Raw genomic sequence first — 18,710 nt, forward strand, 5'->3', positions numbered from 1 at the left:
TAGACTAGACCAACTAATGCGCCCTACCGTTAGACACACTAATGCATCCTAGTTCCCTATAGCCAAAGCTCTGATACCAAACTGTAACACCCCGTCAAAAATCCCTTTAACGGAATGTTAACTCTGGTCCCAGTGCTTGGCTTGACTTCTATGTAACAGCAATATTCTACAGCGGAAGCAATTAATACCTGAGAATAAAACATGTAAAACGGATCAACAACAATGTTGAGTGAATCTACAGGTTTTAGGTAAACAATACAGTAAGTTTAAGAAATACATTTCGAAAACGGTTATTAGTGGAAGACCACCAAGGTTCAATTTTAAAAGTTAGACAACTCCGTGTCCCATTTCAAAAGTTTGTTGACACTACCATGTCAAGTTTCAATCATTTGTAGACAATACCATGTCAAGTTTCAAATATTCGTAGACAATACCATGTCAAGTTTTATCTCATTTGTTCGTAAACCACAGTTTTAAATAACGTTGTATAGTATCTGAAGAACAGTTATCAGAAATATAGTTTAGTTTCCTTGACCACGAGATTTTACAAGTACAACTCCAAGTTGCAAAACGTTTGCATAATCTATGAGCACCTGAATACTAGCAATGACCCAAGTATAGAATCCACTATACCTGCCTTTACCTCATAAAAACGTTATACACTTGTACGAATGTATTATGTTCAAAATAAATGCACCACAGTTTTTATAGCGGGCGAGGTTGTCAACCTAACGGATCCGTCCATCTAAATTGTGCCTACACCAATGGTATTTAAAGTATTCAAGCTAGAGGCTTTGTGTACAAACTCAATATGCAGATATAGTACTCGTGTCAATATAAAAAAAAAGCATTTGATAATGTAAGTATAACAGCGTGTATTCTCATCCCTGAAAACATGTAAAAAGCGGGACTGTAGACTCACCTTTGAATAAAGCTCGGATTGAAAAGTGGACAATTTACTTGTACGGTTTATAGCCGAGTAATGCAACCTAAGTATATGTATTTAGGTTGGTCAATAAATATGTCTTAAACAAGTGTGGTTTCATAGTATAAGTTGTCTTATTGCTCGAATCGACGCGTTTCAAAGTAGAAGTCAACATACAGTCAACTAATTCATGCAAGTCAAACAAAGTCAACCGAAGTCAAACCGAAAGTCAAACTTGGTCAAAGTAGTCAACTAAAGTCAAAATCAGTAGGTTCATGTCAAATGTTGGTCAAAATATCAAACCTAAGTCAAACAACACGTTTTAGATCATAATTGGTCAATTTCACAATTTCAGTTTATCGTTATGCACAAAGTTCATGTACATGTAGCAAACTTAGCATATTATCTCATAGTACAAAATTCAAGTAAACATGAAAAACTCCAGATCATAAGTATACTCAAAATCGATTCCAAAAAGCCCGGCCAGGGTCTCATACGATAATTAAAAGTCAGGAATCAGAAGGGATACATTTATGGTTTGCCAAGTCAGTTTCTGACCGCGCACTGATTTCGTTTTGGCTATAAGCGGAGCTAGGGACATGAAATTGATACAAGACCAGTGGCCATGGTTCAAGGACAAATAAAACTAACACATATCAAAAGTTGAGCAATTTTTGTTTAGCCAATTTGTACAGTTTATTCATGCAATTTGAATGTTCAGTTTTCAGCTCAATTCAGAATTTACATAATGTGTGGCCCTATTGTGCTCAATGTATAAGGTTTCAGAGATTGACATTAACTAATCATATGTCACATATCATGTTAAGATTCATTTTCCAGAAGCATACATGCTAATTCAATAAACACAAACCACAGAGTATAAAACAGGGAGCAAGTTGCTGTGTCAATTCTAGTTTAGTTAGTCACATTCGTACGCAATTATCCGAAGATCTAGATACAATTTGACTATGATATCTACATGAAAAGTGAATTACTTTTTCTGTAAATTTCAAATATGTAAAGCTTTAATCTCAGAAGTTAATATATTTTATCATACAAGGCTGTTTTCATGCAAGTGCTGTATAAATCCACTTTTTCACTAAATCGTGCATATCTTAAGTTATACATAAGCAAACAACATGATATCCTAGTGTAACCTGAGTGTTTTTAAATTACCTATCCAATGGTATTAATTTCACAATCCAATTCATGGTCTATCAAACCCAGAATTTCCGATCAATCACAAAAACACAACGTTAATTTCAATTGGTCATAACTTGATCATCCGGAAACGAAATCAAGTGATTCCAAAGCCTAAAGTTAATAGTTTTTCGAAAGCTAATCATCTAAAAATGTTATAAGATCAGATCAAAAGTCAACTCTTATCAGATCCTAGAGAATAAAATTCATTTTTCATGTAAACAACATGAATTGATCAAATTAAAGACACCAATCAACAATAACGCGTATACACTTGAGCAATTGACAACATAAACTATGAAACATCAATAAAATCAGATTTTTAATAATTTGGGTTTGAGAGATTTTACCACTAATCAAGCAATTACTTGTATCTACGCGTAGAGGAGAACGAGAGGAACACGAATCCGCAAGTGATTTAACGATCAAGCAATTGTGTGATGTTTAATTTGGGATTGAAGATGGTGATGATATGATGAAGATGGGGCTGAATGAGAGGGAAAAAAATGGAACATGTTCTCTTATTATTTAGAATTTAAGGGAATGTAGTTAGTTGCCTAAAAACTAAAAGTCAACAAACATGTGCCTAAACTAATAGTCAACATGCATTGGCTACTCATGGGACCAAGGATGATGAGGTATGAGGTCATGGCCATGTGGCCTCGGGCTCGGGTCTCGGGCTCGTTTTGTGTAAAAGCTCGTTCGCGCGTGGTTCGTTTCGAGTGCCATTAACCGTACCGAATCTCCGGAACGTTAACTAGTCGTTGAAACAAAATCACCGTGTTTAATTCATTAAGTAAATAATAAATTAAATTTCTTTCATAAGTTCAATAATTATTAAAAATAATTATTCTATCGTTTTTCGGAGTTCCGTTAACTGAAAAGTTTTCTAGGCGATTAACTTTAATCGTATCGTTTCTAGTTTAATTCGTCAACCGAATTAAGTTCACTAATTAATATAACATATTAATTCAAGTAATCCACTAAGGATCAAGTACGCATTTAATTACTTTAAATACGAAAAAGTTTCACGTAGCCACTGTTAACTATTCTGGAAAAAAAATTGGCATATGAAAATTGTATGATTTAACTAACGATCGTCAAGTATTTAACGGAAGTTTTAACGGAAAAACTCGGGTTGTTACAATAATTATTATTATTATTATTATTATTATTATTATTATTATTATTATTATTATTATTATTATTATTATTATTATATAATATAATATTATAAAATAATAACATAATACTCCGTGATATCTATATTGAAAAAGTGAGTCAACATAATATTAATCAAACCTCAAATAGATATGTTAGTCACCGAGATTGTGTTAGTCACCGAGATTGAGGGTTACATTAGTAAATTTAAATGAGCATACCAAAGATCTAAAAGTGCGTTTTGTTTGTAGTAACCCATACCATACTGTTTGAAAATTGTGATTTCAAGAGAATAAAACGTGAATAATCGATTTCTAAATTTATTTTACCAAACACTATAAAGTAATTATTTGCATTTTTAAATCGCAATAATCAAAAAATCACCTCCAAATCGCAATCTCAAACACCCTCTAAATTCAAAAAAAAGAAAGTGTATGTTTGGCACTTTAGCATTGACACCCTGACCTTGTGTTTCTTTTGGAAACCCACCAGACTCACTCGAAAGAGTCGGATGCCAGAAAATTACCTCCACCGGGTCCCCACACATGTGAGAGGAACCATCATCATACTTACTGCCACAAGAGTTGTAAATACTTGTCGCGAGTGTGGATTGAACATGCACCTATTTTAAATTCAAAGTTTTCACATGACTTGTCTCAGCTTCAAAGGTACCGGATATCACTGAGTTACTACTACATTGGTGATACATTGGTGATAGTAGTCAAATAAGATAAGGGGGGAGTGAAGATAGATGATAATGGAAGGTCAAATAATGATAAGGGTGAAATATTGTAGATTTAAAAGAAAAAGTGGACTTGTTGAAAATAAGTGAATGTATCAAAAAACCAAGAGAAATTACCATCACCATTTTGGTAATCAGATTGTGTCACTAAGAAACTTAGTAGAAATTTTTAATTGTATAAATTCCATTAAAACCTCCCAACTTTGAATGTTGAATATTTTTTGTGGTAGAAAAGAAGTCCAAAAAAGTACTCTTTTCAAGTCTCAACTTAATCTTGACCACAATGAATGCACATTTTCTATGGTACTCCAAATCATATTGACAACAAAGAAAACCTGTCATCTAGTTAAAAAGCACTCCGTTTATGCAATGATTAGAAAACTCACACGCAATAACCAAGCAAAAATATTCAATAAGTAGGGAAAGTTGTTTCTAAGAATGTACAACACGTATTCTTTTGTCAAAAAGAATCACTAAATCGGACTATATGTAGCACACCAAAGACAAAACTGAAATAATAGCAAGTGTAAAGCAAATGACAAACAAAAAATGACAAAGCTAGCTCCCATCAGCGTAGTAAGAACACCAAGTTCATGATCACCGCACCCATGCTACCGAATCAATCTCATCCCTTGATACCTTGTATAACTCGAGTCTTTTTGCAATATCTTGTCTCTTTGACATCAAACTTGGATCTTCGTCAAGTAAATCTGATAGTTGTTTAGCCTGAAAAACATTTAAACAATGCTTAATACATTTAAAAATACAATTATTACTGTAACCTTCTGATTGCTAGATAATAATATATGACATCCTTATCCTACACATTGTACTACCTTATAAAAGAAGGATTTTTCTGTGTTTAAGGGAGATACAATAAATGCTATTAAAACTGAAATAACAGTGTATAGAAGATTTAAACAAAATGTAATTCAGCCCACCCCAGAGCAAAACGAATATAAGACCCCTATCGACCCATTAACCAACCCGCCCCTTTTGCCAACTCTATTTAGTGACAAGGTGTGTGGCTTCCTAGTCTAATGTTACTTTTTTCACCATTTCCGTTAACTACATCTGCCTACTGGATTAAAATCATGAACTTGAATGGCATGAACAAATTATCACAAGAAACTAAATAAAGATATCATAAATGTAGAGCAAGTGTTACCTCCTTCCTTCCAATTTGTGTGTAGAAATAGTTTAGCAGATTTTGCTTGGCTTCTTTAACTTGACATAAAACGACTGCTTTTGGGATAGTGCTTTTAATAGTGTCAGACACCATACCGATATAAGATGATACATTTGAACCGATCCTCCTGAAATGAGCGTCTCCATAACGATCCCCTAACAGATCGGTTGGATTTCCACGGTCCCCACCAGGGATACCGCGGTCCCCACCGGGGACACCACGGTCTGGTTGAGGGTTTCTACGATCTGCAGATGAGGTTCGCCGGTCACCTGGTGGGGGAACACCAGTGGGACCTACTCTCTCAACTTCTTGGGGAAGTTTCCGGAAGAAATCCACAGTTAAGTATGAAGACTCCATTTCCACTAACCGTGTAACTGTTTTTTTACTTTCATCGCGGAATTTTTCTAATGATTCTCCAGCTGCAGCAGCTAGGGCAGATTGCAGAGTTGGAAACCGCCTCAATTCCTGTTATAGCCAAATAATTAGAAACATGACATATTACCAAGAGGCAGCACTCTTATGTGCGTTTTCATATGTATCATGTGATTTTCATAAACAAATCAGATAACCGGCTATAATAATATTAAGTGTTTATGTTCAGGTTTAGTTTGTTCTAATCATTTATAAAAGTAAAAATTAATATAGATGACCAAAAGAAGAAATTTTTTAAAGCTGATCCAACGTTAGTGAGAAGAGAGTAGCAATCTCCCAAATTAGGTTTATAAGCACTCTTTGATACTTAATTTTGTCACAGGTAGTAATCTAGTATGAACCAAATTGTTTAGGGCCGTAATAATCACATAATTAGAAACATAAGATTTTCATAAAAAAATACACTAAAGAACTGATCACTTGTACCTTATAGTCATAAGGATTAATAAAGTCAGTTTCAAAACACGAAAAACAGAAAACTTACCAACAAGATTCAACATCAAAAAACTCTATAGTATGACTTGTAGTCGTGAAACTTTCAAAACACATATCCAAACACCCATTTACAAGAAAACAGACCATGGAAAGAAAAACAAGTTTTTAAATCTGACCTCGGTTTCTCCAATTGACTTCCTGACAAGTTCTTTAAGCACAAAATGTACCTGCAAAACATACTCCGCGTAAATCATATGATTCAACGTCAACATTATTATTATTATAACATCTTAAAATTGACAGCACAATAAAAAAAAATGCTTACTGCATCAACTGAAGCTTCGGCTGGCCCCTTAAAATAAGTTAATGAACCTTCAATAAGACGTCGATAACCCTGTTCGGGAGCAATTAAATGTGGTTGGTAACCATCTGCTTCTGAAACGATTTTCCTCACGTTCTGCAAAGAAAGATGCTTATCGAATGGAAGTTTCCTCAACGCAGCAGGAAGCTGGTTGTCAAACACTCCATATATTCTGTCACCTCCAGGCCGCCTGATATATATTCAATTATTTAAAAACTTATATATATTAAAAAAAAATATTGTATACAGTAATGATATTAAATATGAGAAAGGATAATTATAAAAACAATTGTACAAATGTTAATCCAAAAATTTGTTGCATAACCCAACTTAAGAGGTTATATATAGCTGAGCACACTTTAAAAAAAATTAAACCTTTTGGCATGTTCTTTATTGCTAGAGTTCTATTATAACTGTTTAACCCATCAAAATCAAATGACCTAAACTGACCCATTCTTAGAAATTTCTTCTAATCAAAACTTGAAGGTCAATAACAATTCTTACCCTCCATCTAAATGTTCCTTAAAGATTTTGTCAAAAGCACGACAAAGTTCCAAAATGGTATACAGTTGAGCCTGAAAGAGAGCACTTAAGCAAATTAGATAGAATTATGTCACATTTAAAGAGACATCCAAAAAAATACGATATACTTACTCCCGCATCAACTGCAATTGGCCTCCCAAGACGGTCCAACTCTGCTTCCATCTCATCAATACCTTTGTTTATCAAAGAAATGATACCCGGTATTTTTGCTTTGATTACAGTTTCCAAATGCTGTGTACAGAAGCATCATATAACTATAGTACTAAAGAGTCGTGATAACTATAGTACTAAAGACTAAATGTCACGAGTGTATATTGTAGAAAAACAGAGAATATGTATACAGCATACCTGCGATAGAAGCTTAGCCAAATACTCTGAACCCATTTTATTGGCCAAATGACCATAGTCAGGACTTGTAGCAAAATACTCCCGCTCCCTTCGTCTTGCATACATCATATCAGTATTTTTATTGATATCAGCTTGTGATCGATTCACAATCCCCACCCAAGGATGTTGCAGACGATAAGATCTGCCTTCAAGAACCTTTGAGAGAATAGCATTTATTATCAGAATTGGGTGAGAGGAAACCATTGAAGTTATAATATCTAAGAGTAAATTAGATATGAGACATGTTTTGTCTCCAAAAAGTCATATGGGTAACAATAAAAAAAAATCGCTAACAAGAAAACTAATTGAATAGGTAGATAGTCACCCAACATATATTTTTAAGGCATAAGACCTCCAAAATGATATTATCAATAAACTGGATTATGATTAAAATGATACAAATTCCTAATCAGCAAATACACTGTTACACTATTATGACAACATAAACATTTTTGAACAGCAAGTATTTAGACTCCATCCCAGCCTGTTTTGAGCCCTCACCCAACCCACCCATTCTGCCACCTCAGATACACAGACAGAAAAAAGAAGATAAATAAAATCTCACATCCAAAGCATTAGTTCCTTTGTCCATCAGATCAAGCTTTGTCACAACCCCAAATGTCCGTTCACCTAGTGATGTTGAGAAAAACTTTGAGATCAAAAAAGAGATTACTAAAAAATCATGAAAGAAAACATTTCCTTTGATGATGAAGTGAATATACCTAATGGATCGACCTCCTTAGCAAGTTTAATTGCATCAGATGTGGCAATATCTTGGTTGGCAGGAGATATTGCTAGTATGATGGAGTTGGGCTGAAAAAGACCATGCAATCAATATTAATCATTTAATTATGAGAATTATAACGAGCATGCAGAAGAAGAAAAAAAGATGGAACGCGGAAGATAATTACTTGTCCCTTAGCAAAGGTTGCTATAGGCTACTACTATGTTTGTCACCAATAAAAACGTGGTTCCCAACAACAATAGTGTGCCCCAAGTTTACAGTTAAAGACATCAATTAAAGTAACATAGTTTAAAAAAACATCTGATCTTGATTCTGACTTCAAAGTGTTAATGAGCATATCTACAAATAAAAAGGCTCTTAATTATGACTGCCAAATATCAAACAAACCATTACCGCTAATCCAATCCACTATTCATTGTCTTGAAACATTTGAGAAAAAGTAAATTCATGTAATTAGTTTCCTAATACCCTATCCTATTTTGCTAAATGTCCCAAAAAGAAAAATTTATATCATAACGCAACATTTCATCAGAGCGCCAATGTAAAAAACAAAAAAGAAGAAGCAAGAAACACACTAAATTGGCTACTACTATATTGTGGTAAATAAGTACCACAACAAATATGTATGAGCATACATACTTAAAGTGAAGAACCAATTATACTTGTCAATGTTGATTAACGAGATCTAATATAGCAATACCTTCTCAACGTAAAGCCGGACCATATTTTCGATATCTTCAACTATAGTTTCGGACTGTCCCTCTGCAAGGAAATTGGTTCTTTATATTAATAGAAGCTCCATTCAAAAGGAGAGTGATAATGAGAAGTTAGATAAAGATGACATACCAACAGCAACTTTAGTCAATCCAGGTAAATCAATTAAGGTTAAGTTGACAACTAGATGAACATGGAACAAACGTGAGACGTTAGTATCTTATAACCATAAAACACAGCACTATATTACAAGCGTAACAAAACGTCTATCAAGAAAACGCACCATCTGGTGAGTATATACTGAGATGGATTGGAATTGGAGATATTTGTTTTGTCTTCCCCGTAATCCTGTCTGTTTCATCCGCAATTTCCTTGCGTACCAGAGCTGTTGATGGATTAAGAAATTGTCAAACTTAGATAAGCATCATAAAAAAATACACTAAAAACCTTTAAATGAATCATTCAAGTAAACACCAAGTCTTTAAACTTTCATGAATAAACGAAGAGCATCTTATCTTAATAATAAAAAGTCAGGCTAAAACACTTGCAAACGGCTGTACATGAAAGTGTCAGTTGCATACCAAAATCAGTGAACCGCTTGCGAGGCAAATGTCCAAATTCAGCATACTCTTCGCTCCTCCCCTCTGTCTTATGCAACTGCAACACCAAGGGCCGTCTTGTAACAATTCCTGAATATTAACACATTTATTTAACCTATCAGGTACAAAAATTAAATATACAAATAACACATAGATACACATAATAAGATGAAGTACAACTGACCAGATCCTCTAGGAAGAAAATCCCTCCCTACAATGCTCTCTAACACCGAAGACTTTCCAGAACTCTATCATCGATTAAATCAACAAATCACAAAAAAAAAAAAAAAAAAAAAAAAACTAATAATAAAATAAAATACAATTGCATAGATAACAAATAAATCGAACCAAAACAGCTTTTCATCAGAAAAAGCAACAGATCGAAGCAATTACTAACAGCAGAGGGATACGATCTCAACAGATACTTTAATTTTAAAGTCTATTAAATCAAAATTACATAAAAATTAAGTAGATCTGAAATATATTTACACATCTATGTATATGTACGTATGTATACCTGACCGCCGACGACGGCAACGGAGGGTAGAGCGTCCCAAAGCGAAGCAAAAGTGGAATCTCCGCCGCCATAGTCACCGAGAGCAGTACAAGCTCTTTGTATACGATTGACTAAACCGATCAAGCTCCCCATAGTCGCCGTCATGATTAGTTATAAATTAATTAACGATAAATATACACACAAAAAAAAGTTACAAACCCTAAAGTATGAGATCGGATCTAAAGCATGAAATTCGGATGAACAATAATCGGAAACGGATTGTACAGAGAGAGAATAAGAATCTAGAGAGGGAAATAGTTGTGGATGGGTAGCGAAGGTATATGTGAAATCAAAAATGTCTGTGATGGAAAAAAGGCGTGTTTGCTAAAATGCGCTTTGTGCTGGATTTATTCCAGTTTCCTTTTTTGTTTCTTTATCATCCGGTTGGCCGGTTAGTCCAATATTTTTGGGAAATATTTTCTTACCTTTTCACCCTTTCCCGACTTTAGACTTGTGAACTTTTTTACTTCTTTTTTTTTTTTTTTTTTTTTCCCTAAACTTTTTTACTTCTTTTTTTTTTTTTTTTTTTTCCTAAACATATGCTTAAGACTTTAGAGCTATGCTTAAAACTTTAGGATATCTATTACCTACTTGTACATTTTTCTACTTGTACATTTTTTATAACTTTTGTAAATAGCTACTTCACTAACTTTTGTTTACCCACTATTAATGCATAAAAAAAATTCTTAAACATAACCCTAAGGGCTAACTTTATAATAATTCTTTTTTTTTTTTCAACAAAAATTGTAACTTCATAAAAAACGAGACCTTCAACAAAAAAATGAATGCTCAAAACAAAGATACAAACAAAGGCAACGAGGCCTAAAAACCTAAAACTAACACCTAAAACAAACTACAATCAAACAAACAAAACCACACAAGCTAAAGAAATTTAACTTACGTTCAAAACGAAAAAAAAAAAGACAACAATCCATCAATGCTAACCTTTCGAACCACCTCCCCGTGACCTTTCTTCGCCCTAAATCTCTTGCTCTCTTTTTGTTTTGGAAGCATCCTCAAACCAATCAATTTGCCCTCCACCCTAACGCAACCTTCAAGATCCTTTGCCACCTCCTCAAAAAAGCTAGAAGCTTTACCCGATGAGCTGCCTTCACCTAGGCCCACACCAACCTGATGACCCGTCTTCAGCCCTTCTCTTCTTTTACCCAACTCGACCCGAACGACACCACCATTAGCCATCACATTAACCACAGGCTGATCAACAGAACCACCCTTTGCAGCCCCAAAATCAGCCAATCGATCCGACACACACACCCCATTAACCTTCTCGAACCCCATCGAACCCAAACCATCATCTCCTGAAATTAAACACCGAGCCCTTTTACGCTTACGAAAGCCTTAAAGCCTTGAGAATCAAGATCAGCTTGAACCTTATCTAAAGAGAATGAAACCGAGGGTGACCTATCACAACTCAAACCAGCTTTACCAGAAGAGTTTTCATGACCACCCGCCTTTGGACCCGTTATCACCGAAAAAGAAAAACCAAACTCAAAAACTCCATGAACCATACCTTCATCACCTTGACCAAAATATCCTGGTCGTACCGTATCCGTCGTAGCATCTGTGAAAAAAATAATTGTATTGGAAATAAATAAAGAAAGAAAGTTTTAGTTTTTTTAAGTTTTTTAAGAAGGTAAAAAGAAAGAAGTCAAAAGAAATCGTGCTTAATTTTTTAACGTTGTTCCTTTCAAATCAGAAGGATCTCCCTTCCTTCTTTTACATTTCTTTTTACTTGATTTCATTTCTTTAGTAAAAAACTCAGGAGCATAGATGAAAGTAAACGGAAAGAATCAACAAAAAGAATGGTGATACCGAGATTTATTTTGAAGAAAAAAGAAAGAAATGTGATTGAAAATTTAGTTAATTTTCCGTACTCAACTTGTCTTTTCAAATTGAAACGACTTCATTTCATTCTCATTTAATCCTATTTTTTTATTTTCATTTCCTTTATGATTAAACTCGAAAACAGAGCAATGGTTTGAAAAAAAAACCTCCCTATCATAATATGCCATGGTCAAGCCAAAAATGATTTAAGTCTAAAATGTAAATGATTTGAATACGGCAGAAAGGTATCAACTTGAAAACACTCACCGTACATAGTGATCCAATCTAGAGTAACTCTTGTTATGGTGGTTTAAGCAATTCATAATATGATTGTCCTGTCTCATTACGCGTTTCAGTTAACATTATGACTATTGTTTATAGGGAAACTCGAGAACACCAAAGGGTTAACCAGTGTGTCTGATGCAGACATGGATCGAGATGTTGCTAGTTTGCTCGTGGGCTCAAACGTGGATCGAGATGTTACTAGTTTGCCCATGGCCTATCATGGCCTAGCTTGTTCAACATGGGCCAACTATGTTCCAAGTGTTGGAATGGGTTTGCAAAGTTGGAAGAATAATCCTGATTGATTGACGTACTCATCAAGTGGACACACATTGTTTGATCCTATTTTATTGGTCTAATTTTATTTCTTTTATCTATTTTACATTTATACTCCGTAGTTATCTATTAGCAATTGAAATTAGGTAGAGTTAAAAGTTAAAGTTATATATTGTTTTTTTAGGTACGTCTTTATCTTCTTATTAGCAAGTATTTATATTGTAAAGTGTTGGAACGGAAGGGTTAGTTTTTGGATTATTTGTATATCGTAAAGGTTGTGTGTTTCTGTTTAAACCGACAAGGTTTAATCACTATTCTATCTATATTGTCTAGCCACGATCCTTAATTCGCATTATGTAGTATCAGAGCCCGGGCATGGCTAACAACAGCTACCGAGGTGATTATACCAGATACGCCGGACGAGGCAGTTATATTGATTCGAGAGATGCTGAAATCGAGCGTTTACAACGAAGAATAGCAAAATTAGAACTGGGCCGACATCATAAATATGATGAACGCTATGCTTCGTATCAAACGGAGAATCAGTGGAAAAGTATGAATCCATTCGCTGATGCGCCGAGCGGATTCAGATGGGACCATCATGATGATCCCTGTAACAACCCAACTTCATAAACCCAAAAACGCGTACCAAAAAAAAATATATTATGGCAGTGCATCTGGACGGCGTCCAGAATCCTGGACGGCGTCCAGCTCAGAAGAGTGGGACGGCGTCCAGAGTTTTGGGACGGCGTCCAGCTCAAACAACTGGGACGGCGTCCAAGCAATTGGGACGGCGTCCCAATGGTCTTCCAGCTACTGATCACGGGTCCAACTCACACGAGCGGAAAACCCGCTTCCCGACACTTTCAAACGAAAGCCTTTTTACCACAAGTCAATATAAATGAAACTAAGAGATTTTCATCATCAAATCAAGTTTTACATCAACGGGCCCACATCGCCCGTTTTACGAGTTTCGTTCAAAAATAAAAGTTTCGACCAAATATAAGTTTAAGTTCCAAACGACACTAGAGCATGGTGTTTGGGGTTAAACTACCCAATCTCGGTCGAACTCCAAAAGCTAACACCCAAAAGCATCCCCTAACAAAACAAGCGGGAGATCACTAATCCAATTGAACGCTCTTACCCTTGTCAATGCCCGAGCCTATAAAAAAAGTAAACAACGAGAGGGTAAGCAAAGCTTAGTGAATGCAATAATTATACGAATACATATATAATTATACCTACTTGCATACACTTACACAACCGCAAACATGCTAGCAAACAACATTAGCTTATCGTCGCAATAACAAGCTATAATTCACCAATACCCCCAAGCTAGCATAACATCCGCATATAAATGTAACTCGAATAATATAATATGCTTACAACACAAATAACCATGGTTAACCAATAGTACAAGGGAACGGCTCTCGCGAAAACGTCATCGGTGTTCGTAACATCCGTTAGGGCACTTAACACCTCGCACCACTAACCCCTAGGGTGGCACCTTAACACCTCGGCACATCACCCCGAGTGGCATCTTAACACCTCGATGCAACACTCATTATTTTACGGAGTGGTGTCTTAACACCTCGACACTACACTCCTAGGTGGCATCTTAACACCTCGATGCTACACCCGAGTGGCATCTTAACACCTCGATGCTACACTCTTCACGTGAAACGTGGTGTCTTAACACCTCGACACTACACCTTTCACGCTACAACAAATAGATACATTATATACATACGCATATAATTATTCCACTCACCTCAAAGTCTTCGTGTAAGATAACCGAACTTGCAGCGTCAATGTAACGTACCTATTACATTTTAGCACATAATCAATTCACAACACAAGTCGGTCAAGTAACTCACTTAACAATCTAGAGTCTTTTGACCATAAGTGCAATCCCGACCCATTTTGCACCTTTAACCCTAATAATGGGTTAACTTCACCAAAAACTCTAGTTCTAGCCATTTAAGGTCTTAACACGCATTTAAACACCAAGTTGACTCATTTTCACGCATGCAAGACAACCTAGGTCATCAAAGACCCATTTGACCCATTTCAAGGTCAACATACCCATTTAGTTCACCCACAACCCAAATGACTCCCACTAACACTAACTATAGGTGTACTAGTGATCTATTAGGCCTTTAAGACCCATTTACATATTTCAACATTTCAAAACCCTAAGTTAGTCACCATTTGGGTCTTCATGACCCAAACTTACCCAAAACCCCAAATTACTCACAAATGGGTTTTATGTGCAATACTAACCCAAACCCTAACCCTTAAACACATTAAACTAAGGTAATCAAGTTTAGGGCTTACCACAACAATCAAAACGAAGCTAACGAGGAGATGAACAACTTTAATGCTCGAGCTAAAACCCGAAACAAGCTTCTTCTTCTCCGATTTGAGCTTTCTCACACTTGAATCACACTCTCTCACTAGGATTTAAGTGGATGATGTTTGGTGGTTAGGAATGGAGTAATGAGGCTCAACCAAACTGATCTAGGGCCTTTAATTCGTCCACCAAGTGAAATTACCAATTTACCCATCTAAAATATTTAAAAACCCAAATCTGGCTCGACAGATCATCTGGACGGCGTCCAGATTTCTGGACGGCGTCCAGGCCTTCATAATGGGACGGCGTCCCAGAATTTTGGACGGCGTCCAGGCCTTCATAATGGGACGGCGTCCCAGATTTTTGGACGGCGTCCAAACCAAAATAAAACAGGATCTTACAATCCCTTACAGACCATTGGTATGAAGGTTGAACAACCTTTTAATCTGGAATACGTTCCGGAACCTATTGTGGATGACGATTGTGAAGACCCATCCTAATCCATCCGGACGAAGTCCACATCGATTATAAACGATTAACAACAGTTGATTACATCGCGAGGTACTTGACCTCTATATGATACATTTTACAAACATTGCATTCATTTTTAAAAGATAACTTTCATTTCATCGTAAGTTGACAGACATGCATACCATTTCATAATATATCTAAACTATAAATAACTTGATAATATTCTTGATGAACTCAATGACTCGAATGCAACGTCTTTTGAAATATGTCATGAATGACTCCAAGTAATATCTCTAAAATGAGCAAATGCACAGCGGAAGATTTCTTTCGTACCTGAGAATAAACATGCTTTCAAATGTCAACCAAAAGGTTGGTGAGTTCATTAGTTTATCATAAATAATCATTTCATAATTTTAATAGACCACAAGATTTCATATTTCCATTTCTCATAAACATACGTCTCATGCATAGAGACAAAAATATCATTCATATGGATTGAACACCTGGTAACCAACATTCACAATATGCATATAAGAATATCCCCATCATTCCGGGATCCTCCTTTGGACATGATATAAATTTTGAATTACTAAAGCATCCGGTACTTTGGATGGGGCTTGTTGGGCCCGATAGATCTATCTTTTGGATTCGCGTCAATTAGGGTGTCTGTTCCCTAATTCTTAGATTACCAGACTTAATAAAAAGGGGCATATTCGATTCGATAATCCAACCATAGAATGTAGTTTTGATTACTTGTGTCTATTTCGTAAAACATTTATAAAAGCAGCGCATGTATTCTCAGTCCTAAAAATATATATTGCAAAAGCATTTAAAAAGGGAGCAAATGAAACTCACCTAATGTATTTTGTAGTAAAAATACATAGAACGACATTGAACAAGTCTAGGGTTGACCCCGGATTCACGAACCTATATCATTTCTATATATCATTAATACATATAATCGTAATCGATTAAATTTGTATATTAATATATTCCTTATATTAGTAATTTATTGACTATTTATTTAGATATTTTAAATACTTAAAATTTTGTATACTTATATATGTATATATATATATATATAGTAGATTTAAAGTAATAGATATGTTATGATTTATAATTATCCTATATTGATGTTGTGATGCCCCGTACAAAACCATCGTGTACGAATCATCAACAACAGGATCATTACAAGGTTAAGTACTATATGCGTGTTCAAAAAGAGTTTGCATTCATAAATAAAGTGATGTCTAAACCAATATCGAATGTTTTACATTTCAAAAGCATGCTTCACTAAGTAGAAGCAAATAATAAGTGTATGTGACCACAACGGTCGTTACAAGTCATAGTTCAAAAGTACTAATGTTTGAATGCAAAATAAAGTAGTTCATGCGATAACAACTCTAAGCAGCGGGTGTCTACAGCACGACTAGTACACAGCGGAAGCTAACCTCAAGCACCTGAGAAAAACATGCTTTAAAACGTCAACACAAAGGTTGATGAGCTATAGTTTAAGTATAACAGTAAGTAAGGTAGGCCACGAGATTTCAGTGCTACAAAGAGCTTTTCAAAACAGTATGATAAAGTATATGTTAACCGTGGGCACTTGGTAACTAACTTAACGTTTATACCCCCTGAAAGTACACTTGGCAAGTGCGTATGTCTACGAAGTATTAAACACTCGTTAAATGCTAGTGCTACTAGCCCGAGTGGGGATGTCAAACCCTATGGATCCATATCTAAAATTCGCGTTCATGGTTCAAAAACCAATGATTAAACGTTACCGAGCTAAAGGGAATGTTTATGCCGTTGTATAACCCACACATATATAAGTTTAAGTACTCGTGCCTAGTATGTAAAACATAAAATCCGCATGTATTCTCAGTTCCCAAAATAAGTTAAAGTAAAAAAGGGAATGCTATAACTCACAATGATAATGTAGTCGTAAAGTCGGTTCGAAAAAGGTGTGCAAGTAATCGGTCCAAAGGTCCTCAACCTAAGGCAAATAGTACTTAATAGGTTTAAAAGTATGTAAATAAGGTCTTAAGGGTCATCATCATTCATCATTTAGCAAAAGGTGTAAAGTAGGTTTCGTTCATGAAAGTAGTTTAAAACAAAGGCTGACTTCAGTCAGTCACCACAGCCTCTACCCTTACTGAATTAAGGTGATACCAGTGGCCATGGCTCCGTATATGAGTCCTTTAAATGTGGTAAAATTTACAGAAGCAAACTTGTCTTCGTTTGACTGTGGCGACGGTCGAAGTGCGAGTAGGTCAGAAATTTCTGCACAACGTTAAAAGGACATAGTGATGATCGGAGGGCCATAAATCCTAAAACGTAACTCGGATTAAGTCGAGTCCTATATGAAAAGTTATCTACTAGAAAATATCTATTTGAAAACCAAGGTCTCAGTAGCCCAGGTCTGTTGGTATGTTACAGAAACAGCAGAACAGTAGGCAGAGAACAGTAAGCAGAAAAATAATGGGTTCCGGTGGGTTTGGTGTTTGATGTTCATCATGGTTCTCATCCTTGATGACTATAGCTTCAAGTGTACAACTCATTGATATGTTTACATCATATTTACCAAGTTTTTACCATCATAACCCTTGTGCAAATCCAAGACATGTAGCACAACTTCACTTAAGAGTTGTAAGTGTTTGATGAACCAAAGTTACATCAAAGTCTTAGTTTAACACATGCATGAAATATAAAAGTAAGGTTGAACTATAAACTTGGAAATAAACTAACTAATCAAGATATTAAAATGTAGAACATAGTTCTTAGTTAGATCTTGAAGATCCAAGACCCAAAAGTCTAGATCAAGCATAAGTATACAAAGTTATATTTAAAGAAAACTTATTTACATGTTCTTGAACTTTCAAGTTAACTTTTAGTTCAAGATTAATGAGATCAAGACTAACTTGTAGTACTTTACCATTTAAACTAATTACATGAAATTAAAGTGCAAGAATGAAGAAGTAAACTAAGTAAACAAGTTAATGAGTTCATGGGTTGCATACTTTAAAGATTCAAGCCTAAGCTTGATCTTTAAGGAAAGTAAACTTTAAAGTTTATTTCATGAATCACAAGTATGCTTTCAACACATGAACTTTGATCTTTTGAAACAATAATTGTAGAATCATAAACTAGTAAGTTTATGTTCTTGTGTTCTTGATAAATACAAGATATTATGAAGAATCAAACTAGTAAGTTTGATCTTGTAACTAGTAAAGAATAACTAACAATTACATGTAACAAACTAACAACAACAAGTAATCAAACTACAAGTAACAAAAGATGATGATGATTGTGGGTGAAAGGCCACGGTTTTAAGGCAAGGAAAGAAGAGAGAAAAATGTTTTTGTTACTTACCATCTTTAGAAAGAAAAGAGAGAAAAATGAAAGCAAGTATGTGTGTGTTTTGGAAAATGAGAGGATGAGTGAACAAGTAAGTAGAAGTAATAAAAAAAATGAAATCAAACTCCCTCTACAAA

The 18,710-nt window shown here is 35.2% G+C and overlaps 1 protein-coding gene across 1 annotated transcript; it reads right to left on the minus strand.

Moving 5' to 3' along the window:
• Window positions 1–4,420: 4,420 nt before the first annotated feature.
• Window positions 4,421–10,303, minus strand: LOC139874984 (phragmoplastin DRP1E-like). The gene is made up of 15 exons (XM_071862374.1): window positions 9,951–10,303; window positions 9,618–9,681; window positions 9,416–9,523; window positions 9,118–9,219; window positions 8,967–9,017; window positions 8,821–8,882; window positions 8,098–8,188; window positions 7,941–8,005; window positions 7,337–7,531; window positions 7,100–7,219; window positions 6,950–7,020; window positions 6,410–6,635; window positions 6,261–6,311; window positions 5,197–5,682; window positions 4,421–4,754 (listed from the first exon to the last, which is right to left on the minus strand). The coding sequence occupies exons 1-15, from the start codon at window positions 10,092–10,094 to the stop codon at window positions 4,626–4,628; spliced, it is 1,965 nt and encodes a 654-aa protein (XP_071718475.1). The 5' UTR covers window positions 10,095–10,303; the 3' UTR covers window positions 4,421–4,625.
• Between the last annotated feature and the right edge of the window lie 8,407 nt (window positions 10,304–18,710).

The sequence above is a fragment of the Rutidosis leptorrhynchoides genome, chromosome 1, assembly GCF_046630445.1.
Source record: "Rutidosis leptorrhynchoides isolate AG116_Rl617_1_P2 chromosome 1, CSIRO_AGI_Rlap_v1, whole genome shotgun sequence".
Classification (NCBI taxonomy): Eukaryota; Viridiplantae; Streptophyta; class Magnoliopsida; order Asterales; family Asteraceae; genus Rutidosis; species Rutidosis leptorrhynchoides.